Source organism: Ceratotherium simum, chromosome 2 (genome assembly GCF_057802395.1).
Source record: "Ceratotherium simum simum isolate JZ-2026a chromosome 2, ASM5780239v1, whole genome shotgun sequence".
In the NCBI taxonomy this organism is placed as follows: domain Eukaryota; kingdom Metazoa; phylum Chordata; class Mammalia; order Perissodactyla; family Rhinocerotidae; genus Ceratotherium; species Ceratotherium simum.
The window spans coordinates 67376312-67398053 of record NC_141901.1 but is presented as its reverse complement, the minus strand read 5'-3'; the positions used below and the strand labels follow the sequence as shown (position 1 = coordinate 67398053).

General features: G+C 33.2%; 1 protein-coding gene across 3 annotated transcripts in view; it reads right to left on the bottom strand.

The window, feature by feature from the left end:
• DPYD (dihydropyrimidine dehydrogenase) overlaps positions 1-21742 on the bottom strand; it is a 777563-nt gene that overhangs the window by 551528 nt on the left and 204293 nt on the right. For all 3 annotated transcript variants that reach the window (XM_004420800.3, XM_087446926.1, XM_087446934.1), the window contains one exon: positions 16347-16508. In XM_004420800.3, the coding sequence (XP_004420857.1) occupies positions 16347-16508 (162 nt within the window). The remainder of the gene's footprint in view (positions 1-16346; positions 16509-21742) is intronic.

The following is a 21742-nucleotide window of genomic DNA, read 5'->3' as shown; positions in this document are numbered from 1 at the left end:
TTAACAAATTTTAGAAGCAGAAAACATTATTGTTTTTAGAATCATTTATTGCTGATCTTATACAATAGAAGAGAGTTTAATGTGATTACTTAAGGATTTTACAGGCTGAAAAGTTTATATTATAATTTGAAGTTAAGCTGTTATAACCAAATAAAATGGGATTTGTGAAATGTCTGTCTTGTTTCATTTACTCAGAAGCAAGAGAAAGTTTAGTTTTGAGACACTGAACATATCAGACACGAATTCTAGCCAATGGTATGCAAATAAAGTAACAATTATCCAATAATATACAATATGTATACATTTTAACCCAAGGATATTTTAATTATTTTTCAATGAAACTTTAAGTGTTCTTTTAAAAAATTGTCAAAATGCAAATATTAAAATAAAAAACTATGCTTATTGAATCCCTACCAGTGCCCAACACCGAGTTGAAGGCTCTCAGGGGGGTTGAAGGAATGGAAGCATGCATACTCCTCCACACACATAGCAACATGGACACGCACTAGAACGTGAATGATTACCCCGAGCTGTGCAACTTATGAGCTGTTTAATACATACTCAATACCTTGCTCAATACACTGACCTATGAACTGATACTATTCTTTCGCCTGTTTTGTTTTACTTTTGTTGTTCTGCTTTTGTAACTTTTTATTGCACTGGATTTTCCCCCTTAGTTTCATAGCAGGTTCAATCAATCTTGGTAGTTTTTCTTATGAAGTGATATTTGAACAAAATTTTGTAAATTTTATCACAAAGGGCAAGATTTTTAGAGATCTGGCTTTGAAATTAGACTTCTGGGTTGAGTTCTGACCTCCATCACTCTCATGGTGTATGGTACTGAATAAGTCCCTTAATATCTCTATGCCTCAGTCTCCCCAAACTGTAAAGTGGAGTGAATAATATCTATCCCATAGGGCTACTATGAGGATTAAATGAGTTAATACATGTAAAGCACTTTAGAAAAGTACTGGCCATATAGCAAATATTACTTCTCAATTCACCTGGTATCCAAACTCCATAAGATAGAGTATATCTAAACTTTTACGTCCAATGTGGTAGCCAATAGCCACACGTGACTACTCAAAGTTATATTTAAATTCATTATAATTAAAGAAAATTAAAAATTTAGTTTCTCAGTAGCACTAGCCATATTTCAAGTGCTCAATAACTACATGTGGCTAGTGGTAAACGTATTATAGGACATTTCCATCACCGCAGAAATTAGAATTTACAACATGTGATGTGATAGACATAAATAACCTCAAGATCATAGCTAATGTAAAAATGAAATAAATAATTACAAAGTAATGAGTTTTTACTATTTGTTATAGTTGTTTTTAATATGATTTATATGATTATAAGATTACATAGTTTAATTTTTCATAATGGCTGTAGTTAATAACCAGGTCACAAAATTCCTGAAAATGTAATCAGCATCTCAAGAGCTAGTCCATGCTGGCTTCAACACACTACTGGACTTAGGCAATACGTGAGGGTTCATTTAATTTTATTTAAACCTCTGAGATAGTTGCATCATCAGTCCCAAACTTTGAGCTATATCAGCTACACTTGCCAGTTTTCTCAAGATCTGAAGGAATGAGTGGCCCTCTAACCCTTTAAAACAGCGGCATTCAACTCCTTTCCAACTGAAAATACACATAGTGGATAATCTCATATGTACACAATATACTTCCATGAATGTAGCCTGACTGTGACAAGATGTTAAAAGAAAAAAAAAAAAAAAAAACTGGTCAGGAAGTCAAGTAAATAGCTCCACAAACATTTTTTTGGGGGGGAGGAGGGATTTGATATCTATCTATACTACTTTATAAACCTGAGATGTGAAATAAATCATTTACTATACACCTAAAAATGTCATTTTATAAATGAAAGTAAATTAATATATCCAATAAAACAAACACTGAACTACGTTTAGAAAAATGAATCTTGGTATATTTTTCCTTAGAGTACCAATCCATAAATAGTATGAGTGAAAAAAGCTAATTTATACTATTGAGAAAACAGCATGAATTAATTTTGCCCCAAAACTTAGAAAATGAAAACAAATCTACAAATTGTAAGAATGTTCATAAATAAATAGCAATAAAGCATATTTTCATCTTTCTTTAAAACTAGATCAGTCCTCAAATAAATACATATAAAGGTTATATTAAGTCCACTTATTTATAATAGCAAAAGAACATTTTCTAATAGATTTTCTTGAAGTACCATTCCTGTTGTTTCATAATGTAACAAAAACTTAATTCAAGTCAATTAAGCTCTTAAGGTGAGAAAGACACCTTTCTTTAAAACAAATTTCAGCTGTCAGTCATTGATTAATTTTCTAAGAAGTAATTTTTTTCTAAGCTGAAGATTCAGCTGCCAAAAACAAGGTAATAAATAAAGCAAATAGGTTAATCAATATCACAAGGGAGTAATTCAATTATTTAAAGATGCATGGAAAGTATAGCCAATATGTATTTTCCCACAATAACAAGAAGGCCAACATTCATCGAGCACATACTATGTGCCAGGCTTTGTGCTTAGTCTCCGTACAGATGATCTCATTGAGTCTTCACTGCTCCTGTTATGAAGGCACAATTATTATTTCCATTTCCCAGGTGAGGAAACTGTGGCCAAGTTCACATACGAAAGATTTTATCCCAAGGTTATTTGACTCCAGAACCTGAACTCTTAAACACTGCCATTGTCAAATTTTTATAGTGATTTTCAGTAGGAAATCATTATATATATACAATATTTCAATAGGAAATGTATAACTGAAAAAAGTGTTTCATGAATTTATCTTTCCTAAGTCTAATATACTTGTAATGGTCAATCTATTATCAACAAAAGCTGGTTGTTGAACTTAACAAATTAAACTAAATATACAAACAAAAAATTGTTAATGAAGTGTTTGAAAAACACAGCACTACACCATCTGGTTTCCTACCCTGCTGTTCTGCAACCTGAGAAACTAAAGTAGTTAGATGCATTAAGACACGCATGATCTTGTGATCAACCAAAATAGTTTATATTTATATCCTTTTGAAGGTGTTCCTTTCCCTACCAATGCTGCAGCACCTGGACTATTTTAAGATTATGTTACTTTTCATCAGCAGTATATAACAAACATTTACAGAGCCATACAACATTGTTAGCCCTGTGTTAGAGAAAACAACAAAAAAGGCCTTGAACTAGCTATGAAGGACCTAGCTGGGGGCTTACCAGTAGGTTCACTGCTGTTGAAATTATGTTTAGCTACCTATAACTGAGCACTTACTATCTTCTAGGCACTTAGCTAGGGGCTTTACATAATTTTTTTTCACTTAACATTATAGCTTACAATCTGACTTTCCCTATAGGTTATAAATTAATCAGAGGATTTTTCCTCCCATCTGTAACCCCAGGGCATAGTAGAATTCTACCCCAAGGTAGGCATCCAACAAGATTCTGATAAATTCAAAATTCCTGAACTCCAGTTATAGGCTTCAACAAATGAGTAACAGTCACCAAGGAAACACAGTTCTTCCTCAGTGATTCGGAAGGATGGTTATTTATAAGTGAATATTCTTCTTGAGGAGCATTTTAAAATACATTCCCTGCATAATCACCATGTGATTTCTGATCTTTCATTCATCTGGAAAGTGTATTTCTTTCATCACTCCAAATTGACTTTACTAGCATTTTCTTCATAATTTTCACATTATTTTGAGGCAAGGGAGAGATTATCCTGATTTTAAAAATGGAAAGATTGAGACACGGAGAGGGACCATGGGATTTTCCTTCAAGCCTCCTCACATTCTGGAGACGGAAACTGTAATTTTTTAATCATTATATAGTGCTCTCTAAATGAAAAAGAACATAACATGGTAAATGCAAAGATATTTACCAATTCTAATTTCAGGGTAACTTTCTCATTTTAATCTTTCTTACTTTCTAAAATGGTACATAATGAAAATAAACACGAATGTTTTTTAGCTATAATTCTTCCTCAGTTACTCTATTTGTTCTTATTAAACAAGCAAAAGCAAAAACAAACTATGGGGAAATCATGACAAAATATTCTTGGAAATTTTGGAATATCTCCACTAGTTGAAGGATGAATTGTAAAAGGATGCCTGCATTCTGCCTACCTCTTAAGAGGTTTGTATTTTTGCAAGTATTGAGCTTAATTTTGTTAAAAAATAAAACATAATTTCTAGTAATTTCTAAAGAGTTATTATTTATTTCATCAGTGTAGGTCTAAGAGAAATCTTAATAAAAATAATACTACATTGATTTTCATTTTGCTGGTTTCAGTTTCTTTGCCTTATTTAATTAGCAGTATGACAGTCTGGTTATCTTTTGAATGCTTGAATGGAAAAAGACTGCTATTCCTGCGCATCCAAAAGTAAGTTACCTCAAATTACATGCCTTCTAGGAGATGCTTCTCTGTAATTTTCCTTGTAACTTGCTTCCTTTTGTAAAAGAATTCAAAGGAAATACTGAGTACACACTATTCACTGCACTCCTCCTTTGAGAGAAAGTATTCTTGGGCTACCTGACAGTTTTCTTCAAAACAATTACACAAGGGACACCAAAAGTGGGAACAGTGTTTCAAATGTATCTGAAATAAGGAAAACTTCATGCCATGGCAAATTTTCAGTTATCAAAATTATTAAAGTATTAGTAATTCTTAAAGATTTGTTTCATTATTTTCTTATTATTAAAATAGATATTATTGTGAGACATCTCCAGCATGGTAAAAATACTGTGTAATTTGAGATCAGAATATTGTTCCATTCAATTTCCACTTTAATTCAGTTAATATCTTTACGTGCCCTCTATGCACTAGACACCAGGTGACTAAGACAAACAGAGACTCTCGGGTAAGTAGCTCCCTGGGTAACAGAGTACTCACATGTCTTAAATATAGAAAAATTATTACAATCAATCTGTCATGCGTAGGGTTCATTTTTACATATGGTGCTCTTTTGGAGCCCATGAGAAAGAAAACTTAACCAGAAGGGAGGAAAGACAACACCTGAGCCAAATCTTAAAAAAAAAAATGATATGTGCTATCTTAGAGAAGACTACCTCTCTAAATGTCAGCTCTAAAATTAGGAGAGTAATAATTATGTCAGCAATTTATTGTGAAGACTGATAATGTGAACCAATCTTCAAAGTTAGGGATGATTGCTCATTTTATAGACAACAGAACAGATTCCTAAGTTATTATTCTTACATTATAGTTCATATTTTTATTATAAATGCACTATGTGTTATATTTGAGATTTGAGGGTGCAACTGAATTAAATGGTTGAAGTTGAGCTAATACAGTTTGAAAACATAGGTGTGTATAGTTTGGTTACGAGCAACATTACTGATCCAAAGTCATATGCAGGTTCAAAGGAACCAATACAAGTACCCACTTGCCTTCAGGATATGCTCATGCTGTTCCCTGCGCCTTGAATACTCGCCCACTCCTGACTTTGCTGCACTTGATGAACACTGTTCAGGACGCAGTTTACATTTGAGGGGAATGGGGGAGGGAGGAGGGCGAAAGGGATAATTCCGCACGTGTGTGTGGTGATGGGTTGTAATTAGTACTTGGGTGGTGAACATGATGTAACCTATGCAGAAACAGAAGTATAATGACGTACACCTGAAATTTATACAACGTTATAAACCAATGTTACTGCAATAAACAAAAAATAAATAAACAAATAAATAAAAATAAACAAATAAATAAACATTTCACTTTCTCAATTCAACTTCCCCTCCCTGGTAGGCTATCTATTAGGTTTCCTAGCTACTGGCTCCCATAGTACTGCCTCACTGTCCCTGCTCAGCACTTCACTGTAATTTTGCATGCTGAATCGTCTGTCTTTCTCACTAGGCAATAAGCTCCCTGAGGGCTAGTATCTTTCCCACCTTGTTCATCACTGTATCCTTCGCATCCAGACACTGCCTAATACCTACTTAGTCACTCAGATGTGTATTTAATGCTGGAGTTGGAAACTAAAGCTGCCAGGGGCCAGGCAATCTATGTTACAGCTTGCTGAAGACAAGAGGATAGCAGGGAGGCAACAGAGAGTGATGGAGACATGGTGGACTGGAGAGATCCTCCCGGTCCTATCAGCTTCAGCTGAATGTTCTGTATTTCTATGATTTTTTCTAGAAACAGCAGTGATGATTAACTATGGAGCCAATGCTACTTTATAAACAGATTAATAAAATAATAAAAGGACAGTAATTAGAAGGCAGTCACAACTGAAATGTACTGGTTATTACTCAATATTCTAGACAATCATTTACTAAACCATTTTCAAAGAGCCAGATTTTTGTTTTGAAGATCATTATTTTTGCTTTTATGATCATTATTTTTCTATTATTTTCATTTCTTTTCTTCTACTTTTTTAGAATTTACCACTGTCACCACCATACCCCTCCTACCCATTTGTTCTCTTTCTAACTCCTTGAGATGAACACTACTAATTTATACATTATCTTTTCTGTTATACACACAACACAAATTTTCATGTAAAAATGACTTCAGCCACATTTCATAGGTTGTCAATGGAAGCTGTCATTCAGGTCTAAATATTTTGTAATTTCTATTGTGATGATCTTTTTAACCCATAAATTATTTACAAACATGTTTTTTAAATTTCCAAACATAAATTTGTTATTGTTATTGTCTTCATTTTTGTAATATTTTTATTTTTTATTTCTAATTTAGTTATGTTGTAGGAAAAAAAAGTCTGTTGTACTTATTTGGAAATATATATAACCGTCTCTGACCCAGTACATGGTCAATTTTGATAAATGTTACACAAGTGCATGAAAGGTTGTGTTCACTCTGTATTAGTTCAGTGCAGGAATCTTTATAGATTTATTAAATCAATCAATAAGCTTTATTCAAATAAACCTTACTAATTTTGAGTAAGGCTATGATATAATGTATACACAGGTTTGTGAATGTTACATCTTTTAAGACATTTATTCTTTTTTCATTACTTATTTTTCTCTTTATTTTTATTAATACTTTTTCCCTAAAATTCTACTTTGCTACATATTAATATCACTACGCTACTTTTCATACGGTTAATGTTTGCATAGTATATCTTTTTTCAACCACCTTATTTTCAAGTTTTCTGTTAAGGTCTTTCCCTTCTAGACATCATATAGCAGTCTGGAGTATTTATTTTTAATCCATACTAGACTCACTTATGTTTTAATAGGCAAATTTAATAAATATAAATTATTGTGATTAATTATATGCTTGGAATTATTTCTACTATTCATTTTGTGTTTCTTGTTTACCATGCTTTTTCTTTGCTTCTCTCTCTTCTGTGTTTTATTTCTCCTTTCCTATCTCTCACTGGATTAAGTTTTCTCCTCGCCCACTCCTCTTTGTTTCAATGATGGCTTGGAAGTTACAGATTGTATTTCCTTATTTTTTGTGATTATCTTTTAATTTTTAACATAGGTATATCAATGTTTATAAAAACACATTCTCAAGTTATTCAGTTCTCTCTTCTTCTCCAAACATGACAGGCCCTTAGCACACTTAACTACCCACTGCACTACCCACCCTACCTCAAACACCTTCTTTGTCAAATTATATAAAATTTTAATTAAATTTTTATGTTTGACAACTCAAAATGAATTGTTATTATTACTTTACAGTCAATATTTAATTATATTTACCACCATATTTTGCTGGTTTCTTTGCTCATCATTGTATCTTGCATCTCTTTCTCTTTCATTCCAGGTTCGTTGAATTCATACTGAAGAATAACTAACTTTTTTGTGTGTGTGTGTGAGGAAGATCAGCCCTGAGCTAACATCCATGCTAATCCTCCTCTTTTTGCTGAGGAAGACCAGCTCTGAGCTAACATCTATTGCCAATCCTCCTCCTTTTTTTTTCCCCCCAAAGCCCCAGTAGATAGTTGTACGTCATAGTTGCACATCCTTCTAGTTGCTGTATGTGGGATACGGCCTCAGCACGGCCAGAGAAGCGGTGCGTCGGTGCGCGCCCAGGATCCAAACCCGGGCTGCCAGTAGCGGAGCGTGCGCACTTAACCGCTAAGCCACGGGGCCAGCCCAAGAATAACTAACTTTTAACAGTTCTTATGACAAGGTGAGTGATAAGCCACCTTAGATTTAAAATGCCTGAAAAACATCTTTATTAATGTTCTTATTGTTAAATAAGAAATAAAGTTCTTTATCTTAGTCCTTTAAAAAGACTGTTCTCTTGGCTTCTGACATCTATTGATGCTGATGAAAAGTCTGGGGTTAGCCTAATTGTCATTTCGTTTTAAAGTAATCTCTTTTACCTTTTTCCAGAAGGGCTGATTCTTTTGTGATTCCCCAGTATTTCATAGTATGACAACTGTTGGAGAGAAAAAATTTTCCTCTACCCTTCAAAGGTTCTTTTTGCCGGTCTAATAATCAAATGGACATGAGACAGATTAACAGAAGAAAGTCAAATTTAATTTTGTACATATGGGAACCCCACATACATGAGAGGGTCAGAGACAGAAGGGTAAAATGAGGTATTTTGCCATCATGAGCTAAGGAATGGGATAGGGGCCTGGGGCTCCAGAGGGGAGGAGGGTAGTTCACAGGATGATAAGAAGAGCAGATGTTCAGTAATTAGAGGTTTGCCCTGCCGTACAGATAGGTCATAAGAACTTATTTCTGGTAATAAATCTTATTACGGACAAGGCCTCCAATTTAAATTTAATGAGAGTAAAAGTTTCTCTTAAGCCTGCAGGGTCTCAATTGCCTTTAGCTCAAAATATTCCACATGCCAAAGTGGCAGATCTTGAGGAGACCTATTCTGAACCCCTTGACAACCATGGGTCCAGGTGAAGACATCACTTCTTTCCTTCCTTTTGGAAAATTCTCTACCATAACTGCATTAAGGCTGCTCTTTGCCAATCTCTCTTTCTCTACCTCAGGAACTCCTTTCATATGTCTTCTAAGCTTCTTAACTTCTCTATTATACTTTTCATTTCTTTATATCTCTTTACTGTACTCTGGTTGAATTTCTCATATTTCTTTTTTAGTTCACCAATTATATGTGTGTCTACAGCCAGCTCAAAATTTAACTCATTTTTTGGTATTTTTATTTCAGTCAATATTTTCAATCAACTACTTTTCATATCAGACTCATCGTTGTTTTTCATAATTTTATCTTATTTTTATGGCTATTATTTTATGCCTATTTATTTTAAAGGCCTGATTATGGTATTATTTGTGTTTCATTAGGATAAAGTCATCTATGGGTCGAGGCTTTTGATTATCACCGGTAGCATTAGCTTTTTTAATGAAGTTTTGAACTTTTTGTTACAGACTTATTTTGAGTGAAATTTTTCTGCATTGCACTTACCCTCTTGCTTCCTATATCAAGTCTGTGGTGACCTGCACCCACCGTCATTCCTCTCCCTCTCTCCCACTGCAGAACCAAGTCTCCTAGTAAAAGGCCAGGGCTCCAGTCCCCAGGTGATATTTAGAGCCATCACAGAAGCAAGTTATTGTGCCCCTAGTCACGTGTCCGAAACACTGGGGCACAGCTCTCTCTGCAGCTTTATATAACCCCAGCCCTGTGCAGTAGTTGCATCAACTTTTTTAACTTTCTACCAGAAGTGAGTGAGTCCAGTCCTCTACCATGCACAATGTTTTGGGTACTTATTATCCCATACAAGTCACACTCTCCAGTAGCCCCTGATGGCTTATGCAGAGTCTAGCAAACTGTGCCAAGTCTTCTGTTTACTGTGGAACATTTCTATACCATTTCTGGTCCCCAAAGGTATTTATCTTCCTTTTTACTTCAACTATTAATTTTTATTATCTGCTTATTATATTTCATTTATTATTATACTTAGAGCAAAATGGGTGGTTTAACTCGCAGCATCACGCCTCTTATAAGTGATTCGTGCTGACACAATATTATTGCTTTATGCTACTTTATGCTACTATTCCTCAAACATATTCATGAAAATATGCGTATGTTTAAGTTGTTAACACTCAAGCCAATGAAAATCCATCATTCTAAACTGTAAGGTGCCCACAAGAGTATATATATTTGGACTTAAAAAAAAAAAAATTCAGAAAAAAAAAAAAAAACAAAAACTAATAGAAAATGATCTTAACAACCATGCAATTTTGGTAAATTTCAAAGCTAATGCCCCAAATCTCTGAAACTTACTTTTATGTTTTGAAGTTCTAGATACTAATATATAGTTTTAAAACAAACTAAAATATTGTGCTAAAAATCATCTAGTAATTCATTCAGTCCTAGAGTTTTATTATCAATCATTGTGCCAGCACTGAGTATTTTTAATGGATTTCTACAGGTTTTTGGAGAATAATGTCAAATATTTAGTGAAATCTATCAAGACATTATTCCTTTCTATTAATCATTGCATTAAGACCAAAAGGAGAGACACAAATGAAGCCTTAACCGATATTACTTGCATTTGCATCCCCGAGTAATATTTCATCAGGGTATAAACTATTGATTTTATTACTGTTTAATGTATATTTTTCATGTATATCTTATTTCTTCCAGCAATTGTTACCTTTTTTTCCGTATGAACAGTATTCACGAACTATTAATAATATTGCTTTAAATAGAAATAGCATAGAGAAATTTTATTCAAAGATGATACAAGTTTGGGACAATAAGGCAAGTGTGAGATATAATTAATCTAAAAACTATTCTCTAATCCATATTCTATTTATAAATGAACTATAAAAGGTATTAGACATAAATATTGGTTGTTATTCATTATCATGGTAATTTATCTTAGTTTTAGATCAGCTACATGAACTGAAAGAACTTATTGACCAGTTTGCCAAACTGTATCATAACTGTGCTAGACTCATTCCTAAATTTACTTTTAGCCCAGCTATCACAAAATCAGGCTTAGGCTTACCAAACTAAAATAAAACTTTAAATATAAACTTGAGCTTCAGGGCCCCTCATTGGATGGGCCCCTTCCGAGGCTCTGTATTTGAATTTTGTAGTAGTGCTTTTGTGTAATTTTTCATAGAAGGAACCCAAAGTTTACCATCTCTGGCCCCACAAAACCTGGATCCTAGTTATACAATAATCCTTCGATGGCCAGAAGAACAAAAGAAGAAAAAAGAAAAGCTCTTGGTAAATGTACAAAGAAAATGACTGAGACATATGTGTTCATCTAACACAATTTATTTTAATATAGTTGTTTCATATTTCACAGCAAATGAGGTACAGTGACTTCATTTTGTGAGCTGTGAGGTACAGTGACTGAGGTATATGTTGCTGAGCCAACAAGGTGCAGTATTGTGAACTTGCAGCCAGAAACTCTGGGTTTACACTGAGTTTGGATCGATGACTTGTAACATTATCTGGGGCAATTTAGAGTTTGTGAAACAATGGAAATTAGAGCAATAGGTTTGTTTTCTAGATCTGCCTCATTAGATGTGAGCTTGTGGAAGTTAATTTCACGGAGCCTCTTGCTACTCATACATAAAATGGAGATGATAACATTTACCTAAAGGGTTATTCTGAGGATTAGCCAAGTTCTGAGTAATGTACCTAACATTGTCCAGGGCAAGAGGAGTTTGTTTAATGTTAACTATGATTTTTTAATCACTTTGATCCTTAGTTTTCTCATGTCCAAATGGGAAAAACATTACCTAGCTTTCATGTCTCAAGGGTGTTTCTCAACATTGTAAAGTGAGATATTACAGAAATGCATTCAAGTGCTATGCAAGTATAGTGTATTTATACTCTACATTTTCTCCCTGCCGGATCCTTCCCTTTGTGCTAAGGTCTAATCACCTCCAAAACCAAGTGACAAAAATTAATGAAGATTGGATTATCAGTCCAAGGATGCTAATGTAAATGCATATGTCTTATTAAGTTTGCTACAAAATTTAACTGAAATTAAATTTGGCTTTTATTATTTCCTAAGTAACTACAATGTTTCCCAGGACCTGTAGTTTGGAAGCAGACTACAACAGCACTTAGCTCTAATCGATGCTTAATCAATGTTTGTTTGATTAATTGAATCCTTACCTAGTGGGAGCTTATTACACTGGGTGTTTATACAAGCCAGTTCGCCTGGGAGAGTCCTGGTTTGTGCCTGCTGCACTGGATTAATTATTAATAACATCTTCATTCACTCTCCAAAGTATCTCTGTCATTTGATGATCTTACTTATAAAGCAATCAACATAACACACAGTTAGAGTATACCCAATCTCATATTTCAGTTTATGTATATATATATATTTTTTTTTGTAATTTGTTTTAATTTGAGGACTGCATTTATTTTTTTTCTTTGTCTTCTCTACTTTTCCACTTTTTTTTTCACTTTTTTTGATAGATGGGATATATCACATAAATACATTATTTGAGAAAGGACACGGAATACTCTTATTTATTAGTACACGTATTTTTATACTCCCCTCAAATATGCTTAGAAGGCAAAAGTTGAAGGCTTTTAGGGACTTTCATGTTCAACATGAAGATATGGTAGAAATAATATTTGTCATAGTAAAATAATCACAAAGTAACTCAAGTAAGCATGTTCCTTCCTCATTCACAATTCTTCAAACTATTTATTGTGATTTAAGGCAAAATATAAATGTTGATGTAATTTAAGTAATTGTAAAATGTTCTTTAATGTAGTCTCATAACACCTGGCTGTTTGAATTGTATAAGTGTATACTTTATTGCATTTTAAGTACTGATCAATTTGATTTGAACTGTGTCTACTCAACAAAACATAGAAATAAATAGAAATAGTATAAGATGATGTATAAATAGATAAATAGTACATGATGGTAGGACAAGAACTGGGTAATGTCAAATGAGAGGTGATATAAAAAACCTGCTGAGAGATACAATTAAACAAAAATCTAAAGAGATTCTGTTCTCAGTCATCTGATTTAGTATGGAATTCCATTTGTCAGTTCTACTCTTAACTAAAACTATAAAAACTAAACTAAAAGTACAGTGTCAAGAAGTATATGCCACACAAAACAATATATTTAATAGGTATTAAAATAAATAATCCCACAGAATATTTATTGTGGAAAACAAACACTGTTTTTGGATACCAATTTCATAATTTAATGTATTCCTAAAAATTCATAATTGAGGCAGCAATTTTCAGTTCTCATCCTCTGGTCTTCATTGATTTTAACATTTAAAGTCAAACTTTAGAACCCTGGAATTAATTTTAATTTTTCTAAATTTCCCCAATAACTCTTTAACATCAGTAGAAGGAAAATGATTTGACATGCAGCTAATTATGTACTCATAGTTATTTTTCAAACTTTAGGAAATGAGTAGAAAGCTGCATTCTCTTCATTGCAGCATTATCCACAATAGCCAAGATGTAGAAGCAACCCAAGTGCCCATCAACGGATAAACGGATAAATAAGATGGAGTATATATATGCAAGGGAATACTACTCAGCCATAAAAAAAGACAACATCTTCCCATTTGCAACAACATGGATGACCTTGAGGGTATGATGTTAAGTGAAATAAGCCAGATAGACAAAGACAAATACTGGTTTATTTTACTCATATGTGGAAAATCAACAAACACATGGATAAAGACCACAGATTAGTGATTACCAGAGGAGAAAGAGGCTGGGGGGGTGGGCGAAAGGGGTAAAGGGACAAATATGTATGGTGAGGGATAAAAATTAGACTATTGGTGGTGAGCATGATGCAGTCTATACAGAAATTGATAATAATGTACAGCTGAAATTATACAATGTTATAAACCTTTACGACTTCAATAAAATAATTTAAAAAAAAAGAAAGCTACATTCTCATTTCATTCTCCTTTTGCAACAATTCATTAAATTTGAGAGGCAATGAGAGTGCAGTTGGTCTATTAAATGTGAAAAATATACAATTTCTTAAAAATTCAATTAAATACTCAAACATTTCAAAATAAAATTTTCAAGGGTTACCTTTGTGTAGAGAAATTTTAAAACCCTCATGAGATTGATAAGAAAATCCACATCAAACTATTATTTCCAAGTTATTTTACTGAAGCAATATTGTTATACCTAACTGAACTAGGAAAAACTGCCTCATAGAGTCGGAATCACCTCGTAGCTTGTTTGTCCCACGGGCACACAAAAGTGTCTGAAGCAAGGTCACTGCAGATGTGGGGATAGCAAAGGATTGAATAATAATGACAACGCAGGACAAAAAAAAAAGCAGCTGGCCTCCTGATTCTACTGCAGGCTGTCCTTTGTGTGATTTATTCCTTTTTACTACAGTCCCTCCAAATCATAAGCCCATGTTCAAATGGAAAAGTATAGGGCATGGATTTAACCAATAGTGGGAGACTACAGAGTTGATATTTTAAAAATCACTTATACGTTACAGGAAAAACAATTTTGAAAAACATCATACTATTTTAGTCTGCTTTCTTAACCTTTGCTTAATTTGGTTGAAAAATAGATTTGTATTCCTTTAAAGGTCAAAAATCAATCATTGTTTTATCAAACAACCAAAACACAAAATTATTTGCATCATGTCCTGCTTCGACTTAAGTACTCACATCAATAGTTTAGTGGTTTGAAAGAATTATAGTATTTTGCACTTTATACTTTTTCTTTCCACTGGCAGTCAATTAATATGCTATTTGCATTTCACTTATCTTCATAACAACTTTGACAGTTGAGTAAATTTAAGTAAACTGCCTTTTGACTTAGGGAATACAGAACTTTCTAAAATAACTTGCCATAAGTGGCCAACTTAAAGAAAATGAATGAAAGCTTTTCTACATAGTTGCACTGGGAGATTTTTATTTATGATTTGATAGATATATCTGAAGTCACAGTTATACAAAGCATAATTGGAACAGAATAAGAAGATACATTCCTATTCCTAATTCCATGATTCACTTAAAATGCATTTAATGCCATCTTAATTTATGCTATGCCTTAAATAAACAGACTTTGCTTTGGGAAGGGGTGTTATGAACCTCATTAAAATCAAGCGAGAGTTCTCAAAAGAATGGTGTTTCTCTCTCTTTCTCTCGTCCAGGTCACTGACAAACTAACATTATTTTAACTCATTTTGTTTTGAAATGCAGCATTAATTCATATACATATTGTATGGCCTTTCACTTACTACATCCTTGAAAGCTTGCCCTGGTTTAATGAAGAGGTGATGGGTCCCCAAAAAAGATGTGGAAGAATTCAAGTGAATCTTCTCCATCAACTAAGGATTTTCTCAGGTTGTAAAGCTCATACCTTGCACTGGTCAGGTAAGCCTAATGTAATTTTGAATTTGGTAAGAAAAGAAATTAAATCCAAGAATTTATTGCAACAACTCACAACCTCAAATTGTTTCTATTTTCTCATTCCCACGAGCCCTTCCTTAGAATTAACCTGTCAGAAAGCAGGAAGGGAATAACCTTGATTTATTACTAAAAGCAAAGTGAGACTTAAGCTTGAGGGATATTATGGGAGGGGTCCTAAAAGGAAAGAATACATTGTGTTTAAGTTGACAAAACCAGATAGGGAAGTCATTAACTAAAAATTTAATGTTGACAGGCATTTAATTTGGCCTTCTAGCCAACTGGACCCCAAGGATTACAAAATCTTACTGTAACCTCCATATAAGCTGATCATTTAAATGATACATGGGAATTGACCTGGTAGTTGACTCCAAACAGGAGACCCCAGAGAGCATAAGATGTCCCAGAGAATCAAAGTCATTTACAAAGGATTCATAAAAGAGAAAGCCATCATCCAAACGTATGGGATAAATAGTGACAAATGCTTTCATTTTATTTCATTATAAATTTGTAGCCAAATAACACATCTGATTCTAATCTATAAGTTTATAAATCTACTGTTAAAGAATATTGAGTTTCAGGGGTTTTGAAAATTCTGTAACCACGATTACTCAAAAAAATATTATAAAATAATGCTGATGTATTATTTCAAGCTGTAAAGCTTAAGGAGAGTTTCAGGGAAAAGAATGTTAAGTGAGATAGCCTTTTCATAATGGGGTTCCCTTACCATACTCCAATGTAAGGTTAATAAATAAATTCTATTTCCAGATCCTCTAATATATATAACTTTCAGTCAAAGTACTTTAATAACCTTCTGGGATTGCAATGAATTTGACATATGGTTTTATAAAATTTCATTTTTCTTGCCAAATGCTTGAATAAAAATACTGTTTATGGCACAACACATTTATACTTGAGCCATGTAACACACTAAAAATGCTGGATATCAACAAAATAGCAAGAATTAAAGTTATTTTAAGATTTTTGTGAATTACGGGGGAATAAAACAATGTGTACATCTTACATACCTCAGTGGCAAACTGCTGCAATCCACCAATATTAATTGGTCCCTCCTCAGTGGCATATAAATTGCATCCGCCGACACAAAGATCAGAGGTGGGACATACCATTCCACAGGTTAGACCAAGTGGGTTGTCAGAAAAAATCATCTTAGCAGATCCATAATAGTTCTGCAGAAATGAAATAAAATAAAATTTTATTATGTAACAATATACCTCAAACATTCAACTACCGAATATTTTCCATTAGATAATTGGATTGAAGATCAAGATGCGGAGGTTACAATTATTTTCATCATCAGGAAGCATCGAGTAATAACTAGCAGAGTACCTAACATACAGGAGTATTCAATATATGAGGTATTCATAAATAACAATTAATCAACTTTGGAAAATTGAAATTCAAAATATAAATGTTCTGGGGCCGGCCCAGTGGCATAGTGGTTGTTTGCGTGCTCTGCTTCAGCAGCCTGGGGTTCACAGGTTCGGATCCGGGGCGCGGACCGATGTACCGCTTGTCAAGCCATGCTGTGGCGATGTCCTATATAAAGTAGAGGCAGATGGGCAAGGATGTTAGCCCAGGGGCAATCTTCCTCAGCAAAAAGAGGAGGATTGGCATCAGATGTTAGATCAGGGCTAATCTTCCTCACAAAATATATATATACGTATATATATATATACACATATACACATATACATATATACATATATATATATATATATGTATATATATATATACAAAAAAATGTTCTGTAAGTAGTTTTCTTTCACATGCATCTAACTATATTGTGCCATAAATTCTTCTCTTCATTTTTTAACAAAGGTAAGTTAGGTAGATTGCTCAAACAAACTTAAAACCTAAATCTTAAAACTTGAAAAAAAAAAAAAGGTTATCCTCCATTTTACTAAATTAAAAGCATCCAGGGCCGGCTCCGTGGCTTAGCGGTTGAGTGCGCGCGCTCTGATGCTGGCGGCCCGGGTTCGGATCCCGGGCACGCCCCAAGGCACCACTTCTCCGTCCAACCCGAGGCTGAGTCCCACGTACAGCAACTAGAAGGATGCGAACCTATGACATCCAACTATCTACTGGGGCTTTGGGGGGAAAAAAATGAATAAATAAAATCTTTAAAAAAAAAAAAAAAGCATCCATGGCTCTCTTTCCCTTCATTTCATCTAGCTTGTCCAGGGATACTATGTATTACGACACTTTGTGTTGATTATTATCCTTCAATAACATCCTATTAACCAAATTTGCAGACGAAACTCATTAGATAGGCACCCCGGACTAGACCTTGACAAGTTCATCTCTTATCACTCCCTTCCACACATTTGATTATTATAGAATAGCTCAGAATACTACTCATTTTATCAAGAGTTTTTGGAATCCAACTTGTCCATAAATTTTATAACTATAATTATTTATTAAATAAAGAAAGAATAGTAAGTTGAATATTTCAGGGGCATTTTTTTTCTCTAATCAAAAGTAAGAATTAGACCTGACCAGTAATCCTCAAAATTGTCAAGTACATCAAAAATAAGAACAATTTTGAGAAACTATAACAGTCAACAGGACTCTAAAGAGACATGACAACTAAATGTAATATGTTATTCTGGACGGGGTCTTGGATCAGAAAAAGGACATTAGATAAAAACTAAGGAAATCTGAAGAAACAATAGACTTTAGCTAATAATAATATACAAATAATGTTTCATTAATAGTAATGAATGTGCTATACTAATGTCAAATGTTAATAGAGGAAACTATGTGCAGGTATATATGTGAATTCACTGTACTATCTTCACAATTTTTCTGTAAATATAAAACTGCTCTAAAAACACATTTAAAAAAAGAGATGGTAGAATATACTTAACAATTGGAAACTAATGCATTTATTTTTTCCTTTGGCTTTTGTTTAAGATACTTTTAAAGGTCTTTGAAAACATACGAATTGCTTCCACGACTACCTTCAATTACAAATATAAATTTGTAGAGATGACAGAATACTGATGGTAATAAACAATAGCAATAACCTTTACTACTTATTGACTCTTTAGTACATTCCTGGCACTCTGCCAGGCCTCTATTAAATCTTTATCACCCATCATCTTCTTATATAAGATGTCCAGCACTCAATCAAAAATTTCTAGGCATAAGAAGAGACAGAATTTAATGCCTGAAAATGAGAAAAAAAATAATTAAGTGAAACAGCTCCACAGGTGATTCAGCAATTGGAGTTAGCAGAAAAAGACTAAAATAATCTTGATGAAAATTCAGGCAAAGAAAAGACAAACAAAATAGATGAACAATTAAAAATTTAATGAGAATACTGTAATCTAATTTAAAAAAATCAAACTGATAATCCACAACTGAATAAAACATTTAAAAATTAATCTTAATGCCTGGTTTTAACAACACTCATGGTAATTTAACAGTATTTGTCTTATTCAATGTGTCTCCTTAGCAATCAACAGTCATATCTGACACACAAAAATGGTATTTCAATACATATTCTCTGAATACATAGTAGGAATGTGTTATTAAATTCAATTTATAAATAAGGAAATTGAGGTAGAAAGGGTAAACAATTTGCATATAAGTTGCAGAGCCAGGATTCAAAGTCATATGTCTGACTACCTACTCTTAAGGACCAAGGTATATTCTGTCTAATCCTAAAGTATACTGTTCACCATTCAATAGATTATAAAATATAGTTTCAGAATTGTTATTCAGCTACAGTACATATCTCAATGTAAAACACACACACAGCTCTTTTCAATATAACTAGGAAGGCATGTAGCTAGTCCATTAGATTAATCATGCTTTATACTTCATTAGATGATTTTTGTTTGTATAGTTCCTTTAGTTTTGATCTTGCCATCAGTCCAATGAAAAGTTATATTAAAGTAAAAGTCTTTTCCTCTTAATTCAAGAGATTAAGATCTGCTTCTTCCTCCAAATTTGGTCATATTTACCACTGTTTTTGTGACAGTCTTTGTTAGTGTCACTAATAGGAGCCAATAATAAAGCACTAAATTGTCAAAGTGTAATCTTCAAAAGTTAACATAGGACACCTTACACATACAGATAGAGCATGTGTCAAAAATTTTATTTGAATCGTTAATAAATAAGGAATCATTCAGATAGTAAAGCTGATTCAAAGAGCATTTGAGTCTGACATGGCTTAAATGGTGAATTCTACAAAATATTTAAATAACAATTTATATTAATTTTTCACAAATACTTCCAAAATATACATATGGGATTTATCCCAGGAATGTAGTGTTGCTTTATCATCCCTAAAATCAATTAGTGTAATACACTGTATCAATAGAATAAAGGACAAAAATCACACAATCATCTCAAAAGATGCAGAAAAAGCATTTGACAAAATCCAACACCTCTCATGAAGAAAACACATAACAAACCACACAGAGAAGGCAACTTATTCACCTTGATAAAGGGCCTCTATGAAAACCTCACAGCTAACATCTTACTTCATGCTGAAAACTGAATGCTTTCTCTCTAAGATCAGGAACAACACAAGGATGCACTTCTATTCAGCACAGTACTCGAGGCTCAAGCCAGATAATTTGGCAAGCAACAGAAGTAAAAGCTATCCAGATTGGAAAGGAAGAATAAAATTATTTCTACTTGTAGATAAAATGATCTTGTATATACAAAATCCTAAGAAATCCACTAAAAAACAATTAGCACTGTGATGCTTAACTTTATATGTCAACTTGACTATTCCATGGGGTGCCTAGACTAAACATTATTTTTTGGTGTGTATGTGAAGGTGTTTCCACATGAGATTAATATTTGAACTGGTAGACTCAGTAAAGTAGACTGCCCTCCCCATTGTGGGTGGGCATCATCCAATCCATCGAGGACCTGAATAGCACGAAAAAGTGGAGTAAGCAGAAACTTGTCCCTTTTTGTTCCTGTCTGCCTGGCTGGGCTGGGACATCAGTATATATATATATGTCATGATATGTGTGTGTAAATATATATATATATATATATATATATGTATATATATATGTATGTGTGTGTGTGTGTGTTTCTCTGGAGAACTCTGACTAATACAGCACCAATAATGAGAATAGCAAGCTTGCAGGATATAAAATCAATACACAAAAATCAACCGTATTTCCATACACGAGCAATGAACAAAGCAAAAAATGAAATCAAGAAAATAATTCTATTTAGAAGAGCATCAAAAAACTAAATTACTAAGAACTATACTTACTAAAAAATTATAAAACATATATTTTGAAAACAACAAAACATAATTGAAAGAAACTAAAGAAGACCTAAAGAAATGGAAAGACATCCCATGATCACGAATTGGAAGATTTATTATTAGGATAGCAATACTCCCTAAATTGATCTACAGCTTCAAAGCAATCCCTATCAAAATCCTAGCTGATTTCTTTGCAAAAATTGGTATACTGACCCTAAAATTCATATGAAAATCCAAGGGACCTAGAAGAGCCAAAACAATCTTGAAAAATAAAAACAAAGTTGGAGGAATCAAATTTCCTGATTTCAAAACTTACTATAAAGCTATGGTAATCAAGATAGCGTGGCACTGGCATGATGATAAACATAGAGATCAATGGAATAGAATTGAGAGTCCAGATGGAACCTTCATATTTATGTTCAAACGATTTTTGACAAGGGTTCCAAGACAATTCAATAGGAAAGGAATATTCTCTTCAACAAATGATGCTGTGATAACTGACTATCTATGTGCAAAAAAATGAAGGTGGATCTCTACTTCACATCATACATAAAAATTAACTAAAAATAAATCACAGATATAAATGTTAGAGATAAATCTATAAAACTCTTAGAAGACAACATAGGAGTAAACCTTCACGACCTTGGATTAGGCAGTGGTTTTTAGATATGACAACAAAAGCACAAGCAACAAAAGAAAAATACATAAATTGATTTCATCAAAATTGAAATCTTTTGTGCTACAAAGGACACCACCAAGAAAATTAAAAGACAACCAACAGAACAGGAGAAAATCATATATGACATGAAATTTGCATCTAGAATATATAAAGAACACTTACAACTCACTAACAAAAATATAAATAACCAATTAAAAAATGGGCAAAGGATTAGCATAAACATTTCTCCAAAAATATACAAATGGCCAATAATCACAACAAATGATGCTCAATGTCATTAGCCATCAGAGAAATGCAAGCCAAAATGACAATAAGATATCACTTCTCACTTAATTGGATGGCTACAGTCAAAAAGATATACAATAAAAAGTGTTGGCAAGGATGTGGAGAAATTGGAACACTCATACATTGCTGATGGGATTGAAAAATCGTGTAGCTGCTTTGAAAAATAGTTTGGCAGTTCCTTATAAGGTTAAAAATAG